This window comes from Pseudophryne corroboree, chromosome 6 (assembly GCF_028390025.1).
Source record: "Pseudophryne corroboree isolate aPseCor3 chromosome 6, aPseCor3.hap2, whole genome shotgun sequence".
In the NCBI taxonomy this organism is placed as follows: domain Eukaryota; kingdom Metazoa; phylum Chordata; class Amphibia; order Anura; family Myobatrachidae; genus Pseudophryne; species Pseudophryne corroboree.
Window position 1 is genome coordinate 280,231,430 of NC_086449.1, and position 15,068 is coordinate 280,246,497.

General features: G+C 45.3%; 1 protein-coding gene across 2 annotated transcripts in view; it reads left to right on the top strand.

Moving 5' to 3' along the window:
- DMXL2 (Dmx like 2) overlaps positions 1–15,068 on the top strand; it is a 401,239-nt gene that overhangs the window by 282,153 nt on the left and 104,018 nt on the right. For both annotated transcript variants that reach the window (XM_063926075.1, XM_063926076.1), the window contains exons 27-29: positions 2,924–3,054; positions 3,831–4,079; positions 6,582–6,763. In XM_063926075.1, coding sequence (XP_063782145.1) covers positions 2,924–3,054; positions 3,831–4,079; positions 6,582–6,763 — 562 coding nt within the window. The remainder of the gene's footprint in view (positions 1–2,923; positions 3,055–3,830; positions 4,080–6,581; positions 6,764–15,068) is intronic.

Sequence of the window (15,068 nt, forward strand, 5' to 3'; positions counted from 1 at the left end):
CCTCCCTGCTAAAATAGATGTGGAATACAGTATATGTGCTTGGAAGCATTTCCCCACAATCACCCAATGGTTTATTTTGGATTTGCTTTTCTAATGCTCTTATTATTAAGTGGAAGTTATATTTGCTTTTCTTTTGCTATTATTGTTACATACAATATTGCTCTCCTTTCATCTTTCTAATGTGGATAAGGCCCTCTGTGTGACAAATATGGTTGTTCCATCCCTATTGATCGACCCCTCCACCATCCCTTCTACTTTAAGACATGAGCCACTGCAAAGCCCATCACACGGTGTGCATGCATCCTGATGAGACTTGGGGGGTTATGCATGCACTTTAGTACATTTTTAAACAATGGTTATATGCTTTCCTGGTAGATCCCGCTGATCACTGCCTTTTTGTCTCTTCTAAGGGCCGGATCCAATCACATGCTGGGAAAATGTTGGTAGCCTTGGACTAGAATACCTGGGCTATTCAATTACAGCCCCTTTTCTTTGCACAGTAATTTACCTGCTAAATTGTGTTAACCCATAGAATCTGGTATAAGTTCCAGAGCTATGGGTTAACAGGTTCGCTGCATCTGCGAACATGGCATCTAATGCGGATTTCTGTATTTCTGTTCAAGCCTTCTCAAACATGATCAGAAATCGGCATTAACTGCAGCCGGCCCGGCAGATCGATTAGCCCACGGTAAATAGCAGCAGGGCTAGGTGAATCCGGCCTTAAGACTTCTAACGGTTAAGAATATGATAGTAGTGTACAGAAGAGTGGGAGACTTTGGTTACGCTACTGTTGATGCTCATCATCATACTACAGGTGCACAGCAGATGCACCTATGAAATCATTGGCTACTTAAACTAGTCATCAGGATGGAGTAACAGTACTGGTGTTTATGATATTTTTAAAACATTTCTCACATCTATATTTGAAGAGCATGAAAACCATCACTGTGTGAGATTTCAGAACTAATCTTGAGGACATGCTGTGTCCATTATCGAATGCCAAAAATAAAAATATCAATAATTTTGTTTAACCTTTTCATAGACTTTTGTTTTATTAAAAGGTTTATCACACTAGTATATTGTGGATGGCATGATGGCAAGTGGTTAGCATTGCTGACTCATAGCACTGGGCCTTTTTTTCAAGCTATTTCTGTTCTTTCTGCAGCGGGATACACTGTGTTCCACAGGGAATACATTGGGGTGTAGAGATAGCTCTTGATCCAGAGGCACCAACAGGCTAAAGCTTTAGACTGTCCAAGAATGCATTGTGGGGCCTCCTCTATAACCCCGCCTCCAGGCACTGTGAGCTCAGTTTTAGAGTTGGTGCCTGCATAAAGCAGGTCACTTAACAGGGGGGCTGCGCTAGGCAGCCCTGAAAAAGCTGTTTAGAAGACTTCAAGGGCTGCAGCACTTCATATGTCAGTTTGACATACTGTGCTGCGGCTCCATCACCTCCCCAGCGGCATCGCATACTCCCGCTGGCTCTGTTCCCGGGTACTTGCGGCGGTGGCACTCCGGTTCCTAGGCACACCACCGCAGACGCTCTCCTGGATCGCGTGGCTGCTACTAAGAGAGGAGGTAAGAGGGTACCGCAGGCAGGACCCGCCATTAAATTGCGTTCCGGTCGCTGGTTAAGGAGATGAACCACGACGCTGGCGTGGACAAACATTGCTGACTCATAGCACTGGGCCTTTGTTTCAAGCTATTTCTGTTCTTTCTGGAGTTTGGATATTCTCCACGCTTTCATGTGGGTTTTCCTTTCATTTCTGTTTCATCCCACCAGCCAAAAGTTGTACCTGTTGGTTAACTGGATTCTGGTAAAAGTGGCAGTGTCTGTGTGTTTGTTTTTCCTGTTAAAGAAATAGGTAAAGCACTGTGCGACAGTATGTTGGAGCTATAAAATGAAATGAAAATTATCTTTCAAATGTAACTTATTATTGTCATTGTTTTTCAACTCATTGTAAGACTGCTAATTAATACAGCTCTGCGCTGCATACAGATTTCAATGTCTGGCATCTTCTGTAATCAGACAAATAGCAAATTTATTTCAATGTCATAGTGAAAAGAGTTTGTTATATTTGTCAAAACCATTAGCTTAAAATACAAAGTAAAGCTGAAGCATAAAACAGGCTTTCTTACAGGACTATGGAATTACAAGATTTACAATTTAGAAAATTAGTTGCTTTTACCTTCAGAAAAATTAACTAGAACTTCACATAACTGCATGTTTTGCTAACTAAAAAAACGAATGCGTGTTCTGCAATATGTAATATTAGCGCTTTTGTGAATTTGAAAAAACCTCCTCATAAACATTTGCTTGCTTGCTGTACCCATGCATTGAACACACATGCCACAAATGTTGTAAGGGAATGGGTTATTTGGTCGACCACACTTAAGTCGACAGTCATTAGGTTGACCACTATTGGTCGACATACATTAGGTGGAGATATACTAGGTCGACATGGAAAAAGGTCGACATGAGTTTTTTTGGTGTCTTTTTCTTTGTAAAGTGGCGGGGAACCCCAATTAGTGCACCGTGTTCGCTCGCCATGTGCTTCATACTCCTACCGCTGCGCTCGGCACAGGTTACCATTCCCAATCATAGTCCACATGGATCGTAAAGTATGAAAAAGTTCAAAACAAAATTAACAAAATGTGAAAAGTTCATGTCGACCTAGTGACCATGTCGACCTAATGCATGTCGACCAGTAGTGGTTGACCTAATGACTATCGACCTAAGTGTTGTCGACCTAATGACTGTATCCCATGTTGTACTTTTACTGGAGACAGATATGGAAGTGAGCAATAGCTTGTTCTAGCAAATACTGTAGAAACTATGCAGCATACAGTACAGCATATGAAAGGGGCAGATTAGTTTGTGGTTCTCTGAGTTTGGTTAATTGTCTTCAATTCTTTCATGCAGCAGTCAAACAGAAGCAAATCAGTTTACAGGAATGGCTTACCAAGGTCTCCTCCTGAGTGACCGTAGGCGGCTTCGGACAGAAAGCATTGAAGAACATGCCACTCCAAATTCACCACCTGCCTCGTGGCCAGGTAAGGTCACTATATGGAGAAACATAACTTGTGTTAAATTTATTGGGAGTAATGGCTAATTTTGTATTTAACTATATTTCTTAGCAGTTTTTATAAATATGTTAATTACTTCAGAAAGACAAGCTTGAAAACCTTACATATTCTGTAAAAGAACTAACTGCGCAATATTAGTCACATTAAAATCAAAACAAAAAAGTATTAAAAAAAATCTGTATATATTTTCTTACCAAACAATACTGTAGTTGCCCTTCCCAGTGGCTCTGATAAAATGGGTTTGTCTTAAAAAAACAACAACTAATTAATAAAGATAAATGGTAATTATAGTAAATGAATGCTTTGCCAATTTTCTTTTAGGCAAGTGTTATAGTATCATTCAGACACTGAAGTTCAACAGTAGTTTTATAGTTATTAAACTTCTAAAGGAGTAATCCATTGCACACAAGTCCTGATCACTGGTATATTTTACAATGTTCCTCTGTTTACAAACTGTAGTTGCTGCTTAATTATGTTATTATGTCAGTCGTAATTGTTATTTTGTTACTGTTGCAAATGTTACTGTAAAAATGTCTGTACAGTATACGTATGTTAGCATTTAATACAGTAGACAATCTTCACTCCTTTTCATGTGCTCATCTATGAGGTGGAAGAAACAATGAACAAAGAGGCTGGTTGCGGAGTTCCTCCGTCTGACAGTTCTGTATGGACTCCCATCACATTGCTAGGAATTGTGTAACCCCCTTAGTGTTTCTTCTTTTTTTTTTTTTTTCATTTTGCAGGTGTAAGCTCTCTAATCAATCTGCTAAATACCGCCCAGGATGAGGACCAGCCCAAACTTAATATCCTGCTGTGTGAAGCTGTTGTAGCTGTCTATGTCAGCCTTCTAATCCACGCCCTTGCTACTGACTCCAGCACAGAACTGTTTCGTCTAGCTGCTCATCCGCTAAACAACCGAATGTGGGCAGCAGTGTTTGGGGGAGGAGTTAAGCTTGTTGTGAAACCAAGAAAGCCACCGGAAAGTATTCCAGGTACACTTTGCCCTACATATTAATCGGCTTATATTGTGTCTGTCATTCTCAAGCTATTCATGCTGGCCAAGGGGGTAATTCAGACCTGATCGTTGCTGTGCGTTTTCACAGAGCGGGCGATCAGATCCGAAGTGCATATGCACCTCACTGCGCTGGCGCGCCGCGCGGCTGCAACGGGGATCACTGGTCAGCAATGGGATTGTGCGAAGGATCCATTCACACAGGCATTCGCAAGGAGATTGACAGGAAGAGGCCATTTGTGGGTGGCATCTGACCTTTCTCCGGGAGTGATCGGAGAAACCCAGGCGGGCTCAAGTGTTTTCAGGGAGGGTGTCTGACGTCAGCTGCGGCCCCGATCAGCAGCATTCTATCGCAAAGGATAAATAAGTCCTGGGCTGCGCAGAGACTGCACAAACTGATTTTTGTGCATCTCTGCAACAGAAGCAATCGCACACTTGCACAGCCATTTTCCCCTCCCCCTGTAGGCGGCAACTACCTGATCGCAGGGCAGCAAAAACGCAGCCCAGCGATCAGATCTGAATTACTCCCAAAGTTTGATAGTGTTTTCTAGTCTTTCTCATATTCTACAAATTGTACGATATTGGTGTGCTGAGAACGTTGCACTACCGGCAATAGGAGATAGATAATTAATAGAGTTGTTCATATGTACAAAATTATACAAAACTTTCTCTTGGTAGACCAAAGAACTTAAGTATGCAAGAATAGTCTTTCCCATTGCCAGATGAGACGCAAGCTGCTACCACTATTGGTGATGCTGTGGCTATTGATATGGGGCAAAGGTCTCAAGCATGTGGGCAAACGTCAGTGATTAAATGAATGTTAGAAAGCTGCAGTTATATTTTTATGGGAAAATTTGATAGTGGCCAATAGCATGCTATGCATTGATATTGTTGCAATGACTGACTACAGGTATATACAAACAACCCCTACATTGAGGTAATGTTCCAAGAGATAGATTATATGAAAGCCAGGGTGTAACAATAGTACAAATTAATCAATAGGTGGTCAATGAATAACCAATAAAACCAAAGAAACCACTGTATCCCTAAGGGTAGGTTACCATGAAGTATCTCTAAATCTGTACTTTTATGTACGTGAAATCAAAAATAAGTAAAAAGAATTCCAATGGATGTGTTCCGGCAGAGTTTCTTATGAGTGATCTTTATGTGAGTGATGTGATAGTCTGATTGGTAGAAGTCCTTGATGTAGGGTACAGTACAATCAAAAATTATTCCCTTTACTTCTGACACTAGTGTCACAACACCTCATAGTAATACAAAGCGCGGATACAGATGTGTCCTCGTACATCTACCAGCAATATGCCATGCAGCGCAAGATAATATATGACACTTGTATATTGTGTGTAACTCAGTCTGTATACGGAATAGAGCAGAACTTGTATTGGAAACTGCTACATTGTAGCACTTTGTGTATAGATTCAGAGACTCGATCACACACAGATATACAAGTGTTATATATCAAAATAAACAGCACAGACTGCACACCCTAATTCTAAACATAAGATGTGCTACCATGCTGATTTGTAGTGCCACAGAGAAAATGCAGATGCACACACTAAACCCTGACAATCAGAACAATTGTAATAAACTCTGCAAGTTAGCATGTGTGTACCTGCATTTTTCTTTTTTTTTTTCTTTGTTATATTACAAAGTGCAGGTATCAGGGCTAAACTGGACACAATTATACAGACTAGTATGGTAACGTGCATTACTTGCCGGATTGCTCTATGGTGTTTCTGTTGATTTGTTGTTTCCGGCAGGTGCATGCGCGTGAGCAGGGTACAAGAAAGAATTGCAGAGACTCTGGGCTAAAGGTAATAGCCTACCAGCTGCCCGAGAAGCAGGACTTTGTGCGAGTCTGCCTGTATTTTTAAAGTGCCAATCATTCACAAGGCACAACCAACTTGGTTTTGCCTTGTAAATGATTTCTGCTTTAGCTTTATGGGCAGACTCGCACAAAGTCCCACTCGCAGGCTATTACATCTAGCCCCTTGTCTTCATAAACACGTTTAAATCAAGTTTCTATCAAAAACAAGTTGCTTGTCAATCCTGCTGGCAGTTGCAGATCACTGCTGAGGACACCAATACATTGCAAGTTACTTGAATGCACAGGTGCAGTATGTGCAATTCAAGATACACATCAAAATACAATAAACTAAAAGGGTGTATGGGGGCGTGTTTCAACGCATTTTTCTCCCGTAGTGGGACTTTTTCAAGGGCATGTCAGTCAGTGATTATTACATTGCTTAGAATATGACATAAACAACTGACATTACTGCATATTGCAAAATGAGGGAAAATGAATGCCGTCACACTGGTACAGTACCAGAATTCCAAGACTAGGCTCTGTTTACATCACTTGTAATTCGCTGATCATTTAGTTACATTTTATTTCTGAATGCATATGTGGAAGATAAAAACAAGAATTATAACGTATATATGTGTGATTTTCTTTTTATAGCAATCCCTGTCCTGTCAGAAGAAATAGATAAGCATCGCCGTCGATTTAATATGAGAATGTTGGTGCCTGGAAGGTCAGTAAAGGATGTGGCTGTTCCACCTCCAGTTCCTGCCGAGAGACCAATGTATAAAGAGAAATTCATTCCCCCAGAACTGAGCATGTGGGACTATTTTGTGGCCAAGGTAGGTGGCATATTAGTTTACCGTTTTGTATTTCTAGTATATTGCAGTCATCTTAAAGAATGATGTTATGGAAAGTATGATTTGTCTAATGTACAGTCTTATCAGTGGCAGAAGTCCGGGAGGCAATGGAGTCGGTTGCTGCCGGGCTCCAGCAGTGAAGGGGGGCACCTTCTCCATTGCCTCTGGTGACTGCCCGGCTCCTGCCCCCTAAGAAGTGTATCTACCCAGCTCGGTCTCCCGCCCCCTGACAGTGCGGCTGCCTGGCTACTGCATGCTGTCGCCTCAGCTGCCTGGTTCCCGCCCCCCTTGAGTGCGGCTGCCCGGTTCCAGCTACCGCATGCTGTCTCCTCAGCTGCCCGGCTCCCGCCCCCCCTGACAGTGCGGCTGCCCGGCTCCGGCTACCGCATGCTGTCATCTCAGCTGCCTGCCCCCTACCCCCCCCCCCCCCACGACCGCGCGGCTGCCCCGGCTCCGGCTACCACATGCTGTCACCCCAACTGCCCTAGCCCTTGACCCCTGACAGTGCAGCTTCTCTGCTCTGGCTACCGCATGCTGTTACCTTAGTTGCCCGGCTCCTACCCCAACAGATACCCATGTTTATTTAGCAATAATCACCCCAAGCTTAAGTACTGGTGACAGATGGGGGATGTTTATTTTGTCCTTATTATTTAATTTTTTATTTTTATTTTTTATATGCAGTGATCGTACTGGCAGAACAGCATTACATTTCTCATGGCATTTTAATGACGTTTACCTAATTACTGAAATAATGTCGGACTAATACTTAGCGAATGCACTGATTCAGGGCGGGATGTACTAACGTGTGGCAGAATATTCTGCCAAGCTTCGCCTACATACTAATTGCATAAGTACTTACATATGCAATTAGTATCACAAAGGACAGCTCTCTCGATAAGAGCTGTCCTTTGCGATCATCTGCCAGCACCCCTGCAGATATTCCCGGCCCTCGGACAGTGCAGCCTTGGGGGGGCAGGGGCGGAGGGGGGGGGGGGGCTCTGTGTATGGGCTCCTCCTCCAACTCTCCTGCAGCCGGTAGGCGATGGGGCTCGGCGGCGGGATGTGGAAAGAAGCCCATAGGCTTCTATAGGATAACGCCAGCAAGAGCTGGCGTTACACTCCGCATCGGTAAGCAAGTGGACGGGGCTTAGTGCATATGAAAATGCGGTAAAGTCCCTGAAAACTGAGATTTTACTGCATTTTCCGTTTAGTACATCCCGCCCTCATTGTCTTTTACCTTTCATATAGGGGCAGATGTACTAAGCTTTGTAGAGTGATATAGTGTAGAGAGAAAAAATTCCAGCAAATCAGCTCTAACTGTCATGTTACGGTCTGCATTTGGTAAAGGGGCAAAGCAGGAAGCACTGTACCTGTATGATACATTCACTCCTGAGTTTGGGAGAGCTTTTGAGAGGTTGGGAGTGGGAAGTAGTGATCAGGGGGGAGGTGAAGAAGCGATCAATGGTGAACTGGGCTGGGACGTAGGGGGCACCATAACCTTTTTCGTCTCCGGACGTCTGAAATGAACTTCCACCCCTGCAGTCCTATGTATAACCTATGTTAGAGAACAGTGTAATTTGTAAGACATTGCCCTGCATCCCAACACAGAAAATATTCACCTCATGTAAATACAGTATGTTGCCCTTACCTATCGATAAGCTCAGGCCATCTTCAGAGCACTTATCTTAAGGAGTCTTCTGTCTATGTTCTGACCCCTTTGCTGTGCTTGCCAACATTCTCAGATCTGAATAGAGAAGAGCAAAATTCCATTGGTGCTGCTAAGTTTAAACCTGATGAGGATTGTGAGTAAGTATGGCTGCTCACCAAAAGCTGCAGGAGCTGTATATATAGAAGACAGAAAGGATAGGGATAATTGTTATCAGCACCATCATATACCATGTTACTTTACAGTTGGGAATAAAACCGTAATAAAACGAGATTGATTATAAAACTATATTAACAGACTTAGTGATGAGAATGATCCTGTTTGCAAGTTTACAGTCTATATAATGCACAGGGTTAAGTGCCACATCTTACAAATTGGTCTAGCCAAATTACAGGGTTAATAAGTGCTTGGTGAGCTATGTGATCCAGTCACACAACAATATTGGTATGGGGTTAGAGGATTATGTGACTGTAGAAAGTGAATACATGTAAGTTTTGTGCGAGCTGTGTAGTGGGAAGGTTATTGGACAGAACAGCTTACAGAGGTTGCATGTGAAATTCAGGAGTTTGACAGGTTTTCAGTGAACGTGTTATGCAAAGAGAGATAAACCACCGGGGTGATTTATTCCTGGCGCTAGATGGAGAGGTTCACCACAGCAGCTAAACACAGGGGGTTGGTCAGACCCCATTAGACCAAATATACAAACAAAGATGTAGCGCCTATAGGTCGCTAATGAGAGAGATCAGTCATAATATCAACATAATTTAATAGTATTAAAACATGATAGTGCACAATTGGTATAAAAATAATATATATAACTTGTTAAAGTTAGGGAACGTGTGAAGGATTTGAGGCTGTTTGTGTGAGGGCAGACATTGCATAGAGTGAGTACATCCTGAAAACATGTCCTGTAACCCTGAATGGGGTGTGGTATAAAAGATAGACAGTGTCTAGTTAGACACCATATGTTAGACAGATATTAGGTCGACAGGGTCAAAAGGTCGACAGGGTCAAAAGGTCGACATGAAAATGGTCGACATGGAAATGGTAGACGCCATGTTTTTTTTTTTTCTCTAACGTCCTAGTGGATGCTGGGGACTCCGAAAGGACCATGGGGAATAGCGGCTCCGCAGGAGACTGGGCACAAAAGTAAAAGCTTTAGGACTACCTGGTGTGCACTGGCTCCTCCCCCTATGACCCTCCTCCAAGCCTCAGTTAGATTTTTGTGCCCGAACGAGAAGGGTGCATACTAAGGGGCTCTCCTGAGCTGCTTAGAGTAAAAGTTTAAAGTAGGTTTTTTATTTTCAGTGAGACCTGCTGGCAACAGGCTCACTGCACCGAGGGACTAAGGGGAGAAGAAGCGAACTCACCTGCGTGCAGAGTGGATTGGGCTTCTTAGGCTACTGGACATTAGCTCCAGAGGGACGATCACAGGCCCAGCCATGGATGGGTCCCAGAGCCGCGCCGCCGGCCCCCTTACAGAGCCAGAAGACTGAAGAGGTCCGGAAAATCGGCGGCAGAAGACGTCCTGTCTTCAATGAGGTAGCGCACAGCACCGCAGCTGTGCGCCATTGCTCTCAGCACACTTCACACTCCGGTCACTGAGGGTGCAGGGCGCTGGGGGGGGCGCCCTGAGACGCAATAAAAATACCTTTTTTGGCAAAAAATACATCACATATAGCTCCTGGGCTATATGGATGCATTTAACCCCTGCCAATTTTTCCATAAAAAAGCGGGAGAAAGGCCGCCGAGAAGGGGGCGGAGCCTATCTCCTCAGCACACTGGCGCCATTTTTTCCTCACAGCTCCGTTGGAGGAAGGCTCCCTGACTCTCCCCTGCAGTCCTGCACTACAGAAACAGGGTAAAACAAGAGAGGGGGGGCACTAATTTGGCAGATAAATATATACAGCAGCTATATCAGGGAAAAACACTTATATAAGGTTATCCCTATATATATATATAGCGCTCTGGTGTGTGCTGGCAAACTCTCCCTCTGTCTCCCCAAAGGGCTAGTGGGGTCCTGTCCTCTATCAGAGCATTCCCTGTGTGTGTGCTGTGTGTCGGTACGTTGTGTCGACATGTATGAGGAGGAAAATGGTGTGGAGGCGGAGCAATTGCCTGTGTTAGTGATGTCACCCCCTAGGGAGTCGACACCTGACTGGATGATCTTATGGAAAGAATTACGTGATAGTGTCAGCACTTTACAAAAGACTGTTGACGACATGAGACAGCCGGCAAATCAGTTAATACCTGTACAGGCGTCTCAAACACCGTCAGGGGCTATAAAACGCCCGTTACCTCAGGTCGATACAGACACTGACACGGACACTGACTCCAGTGTCGACGGTGAGGAAACAAACGTATTTTCCAGTAGGGCCACACGTTACATGATCACGGCAATGAAGGAGGTTTTGAACATTTCTGATACTACAAGAACCACAAAAAAGGGTATTATGTGGGGTGTGAAAAAACTACCCGTAGTTTTTCCTGAATCAGATGAATTAAATGAGGTGTGTGATGAAGCGTGGGTTTCCCCCGATAAAAAACTGCTAATTTCTAAAAAATTATTGGCATTATACCCTTTCCGGCCAGAGGTTAGGGCACGTTGGGAAACACCCCCTAGGGTAGATAAGGCGCTCACACGTTTATCAAAACAAGTGGCGTTACCGTCTCCTGATACGGCCGCCCTCAAGGAACCAGCTGATAGGAAGCTGGAAAATATCCTAAAAAGTATATACACACATACTGGTATTATACTGCGACCAGCAATCGCCTCAGCCTGGATGTGCAGTGCTGGGGTGGCTTGGTCGGATTACCTGACTGAAAATATTGATACCCTGGACAGGGACAATATATTATTGACTATAGAGCATTTAAAGGATGCATTTCTATATATGCGTGATGCACAGAGGGATATTTGCACTCTGGCATCAAGAGTAAGTGCGATGTCCATTTCTGCCAGAAGAGGGTTATGGACGCGACAGTGGTCAGGTGATGCGGATTCCAAACGGCATATGGAAGTATTGCCGTATAAAGGGGAGGAGTTATTTGGGGTCGGTCTATCGGACCTGGTGGCCACGGCAACGGCTGGGAAATCCACCTTTTTACCCCAGGTCACCTCTCAGCAGAAAAAGATACCGTCTTTTCAGGCTCAGTCCTTTCGTCCCCATAAGGGCAAGCGGGCAAAAGGCCACTCATATCTGCCCCGGGGCAGAGGAAGGGGAAAAACACTGCAGCAGACAGCCTCTTCCCACGAACAGAAGCCCTCCCCCGCTTCTGCCAAGTCCTCAGCATGACGCTGGGGCCTTACAAGCGGACTCAGGCACGGTGGGGGCCCGTCTCAAGAATTTCAGCGCGCAGTGGGCTCACTCGCAAGTGGACCCCTGGATCCTGCAGGTAGTATCTCAGGGGTACAAATTGGAATTCGAGACGTCTCCCCCTCGCCGGTTCATGAAGTCTGCTTTACCAACGTCTCCCCCCGACAGGGAGGCGGTATTGGAAGCCATTCACAAGCTGTATTCCGAGCAGGTGATAATCAAAGTACCCCTCCTACAACAGGGAAAGGGGTATTATTCCACGCTGTTTGTGGTACCAAAGCCGGATGGCTCGGTGAGACCCATTTTAAATCTGAAATCCTTGAACACTTACATAAAAAGGTTCAAGTTCAAGATGGAGTCACTCAGAGCAGTGATAGCGAACCTGGAAGAAGGGAACTATATGGTGTCTCTGGACATCAAGGATGCTTACCTCCATGTCCCAATTTGCCCTTCTCACCAAGGGTACCTCAGGTTTGTGGTACAGAACTGTCACTATCAGTTTCAGACGCTGCCGTTTGGATTGTCCACGGCACCCCGGGTCTTTACCAAGGTAATGGCCGAAATGATGATTCTTCTTCGAAGAAAAGGCGTCTTAATTATCCCTTACTTGGACGATCTCCTGATAAGGGCAAGGTCCAGAGAACAGTTAGATGTCGGAGTAGCACTATCTCAAGTAGTACTACGACAGCACGGATGGATTCTAAATATTCCAAAATCGCAGCTGATTCCGACGACACGTCTGCTGTTCCTAGGGATGATTCTGGACACAGTACAGAAAAAGGTGTTTCTCCCGGAGGAGAAAGCCAGAGAGTTATCCGACCTAGTCAGGAACCTCCTAAGACCAGGCCAAGTGTCAGTGCATCAATGCACAAGGGTCCTGGGAAAGATGGTGGCTTCTTACGAAGCAATTCCATTCGGCAGATTCCACGCAAGAACTTTTCAGTGGGATCTGCTGGACAAATGGTCCGGATCGCATCTTCAAATGCATCAGCGGATAACCCTGTCTCCAAGGACAAGGGTGTCTCTCCTGTGGTGGTTACAGAGTGCTCATCTCCTAGAGGGCCGCAGATTCGGCATTCAGGATTGGGTCCTGGTGACCACGGATGCCAGCCTGAGAGGCTGGAGAGCAGTCACACAGGGAAAAAATTTCCAGGGCTTGTGGTCAAGCATGGAAACGTCACTTCACATAAATATCCTGGAACTAAGGGCCATTTACAATGCCCTAAGTCAGGCAAGGCCTCTGCTTCAGGGTCAGCCGGTGTTGATCCAGTCGGACAACATCACGGCAGTCGCCCACGTAAACAGACAGGGCGGCACAAGAAGCAGGAGGGCAATGACGGAAGTTGCAAGGATTCTTCGCTGGGCGGAAAATCATGTGATAGCACTGTCAGCAGTGTTCATTCCGGGAGTGGACAACTGGGAAGCAGACTTCCTCAGCAGACACGATCTTCACCCGGGGGAGTGGGGACTTCACCCAGAAGTCTTCCACATGATTGTGAACCGTTGGGAAAAACCAAAGGTGGACATGATGGCGTCCCGCCTCAACAAAAAACTGGACAGATATTGCGCCAGGTCAAGGGACCCTCAGGCAATAGCTGTGGACGCTCTGGTAACACCGTGGGTGTACCAGTCAGTATATGTGTTCCCTCCTCTGCCTCTCATACCCAAGGTACTGAGAATCATAAGAAGGAGAGGTGTAAAGACTATACTCGTGGCTCCGGATTGGCCAAGAAGGACTTGGTACCCGGAAATTCAAGAGATGCTCACGGAAGACCTGTGGCCTCTACCTCTAAGATAGGACCTGCTCCAGCAGGGACCATGTCTGTTCCAAGACTTACCGCTGCTGCGTTTGACGGCATGGCGGTTGAACGCCGGATTCTGAAGGAAAAAGGCATTCCAGATGAAGTCATCCCTACCCTGATCAAAGCCAGGAAGGATGTAACTGTGCAACATTATCACCGTATTTGGCGTAAATATGTTGCGTGGTGTGAGGCCAGGAAGGCCCCTACAGAGGAATTTCAACTGGGTCGATTCCTGCATTTCCTGCAAACAGGACTGTCTATGGGCCTCAAATTAGGGTACATTAAGGTTCAAATTTCGGCCCTGTCAATATTCTTCCAAAAAGAACTAGCTTCAGTTCCTGAAGTTCAGACGTTTGTCAAGGGGGTACTGCATATACAGCCTCCTTTTGTGCCTTCAGTGGCACCTTGGGATCTCAATGTAGTTTTGGGATTCCTAAAATCACATTGGTTTGAACCACTCACCACTGTGGACTTAAAATATCTCACATGGAAAGTGGTAATGCTGTTAGCCTTGGCTTCAGCCAGGCGTGTATCAGAATTGGCGGCTTTATCCTATAAAAGCCCTTACCTAATTTTTCATACGGACAGGGCAGAATTGAGGACTCGTCCTCAATTTCTCCCGAAGGTGGTTTCAGCATTTCACTTAAACCAGCCTATTGTGGTGCCTGCGGCTACTAGGGACTTGGAGGATTCCAAGTTGCTGGACGTAGTCAGGGCCCTGAAAATATATGTTTCCAGGACGGCTGGAGTCAGAAAATCTGACTCGCTGTTTATCCTGTATGCACCCAACAAGCTGGGTGCTCCTGCTTCTAAGCAGACGATTGCTCGTTGGATTTGTAGTACAATTCAGCTTGCACATTCTGTGGCAGGCCTGCCACAGCCAAAATCTGTAAAAGCCCATTCCACACGGAAAGTGGGCTCATCTTGGGCGGCTGCCCGAGGGGTCTCGGCTTTACAACTTTGCCGAGCAGCTACTTGGTCAGGGGCAAACACGTTTGCAAAATTCTACAAATTTGATACCCTGGCTGAGGAGGACCTGGAGTTCTCTCATTCGGTGCTGCAGAGTCCGCACTCTCCCGCCCGTTTGGGAGCTTTGGTATAATCCCCATGGTCCTTTCGGAGTCCCCAGCATCCACTAGGACGTTAGAGAAAATAAGAATTTACTTACCGATAATTCTATTTCTCATAGTCCGTAGTGGATGCTGGGTGCCCATCCCAAGTGCGGATTGTCTGCAATACTTGTACATAGTTATTGTTACAAAAATCGGGTTATTATTGTTGTGAGCCATCTTTTCAGAGGCTCTTCTGTTATCATGCTGTTAACTGGGTTCAAATCACAAGTTGTACGGTGTGATTGGTGTGGCTGGTATGAGTCTTACCCGGGATTCAAAATCCTTCCTTATTGTGTACGCTCGTCCGGGCACAGTATCCTAACTGAGGCTTGGAGGAGGGTCATAGGGGGAGGAGCCAGTGCACACCAGGTAGTCCTAAAGCTTTTACTT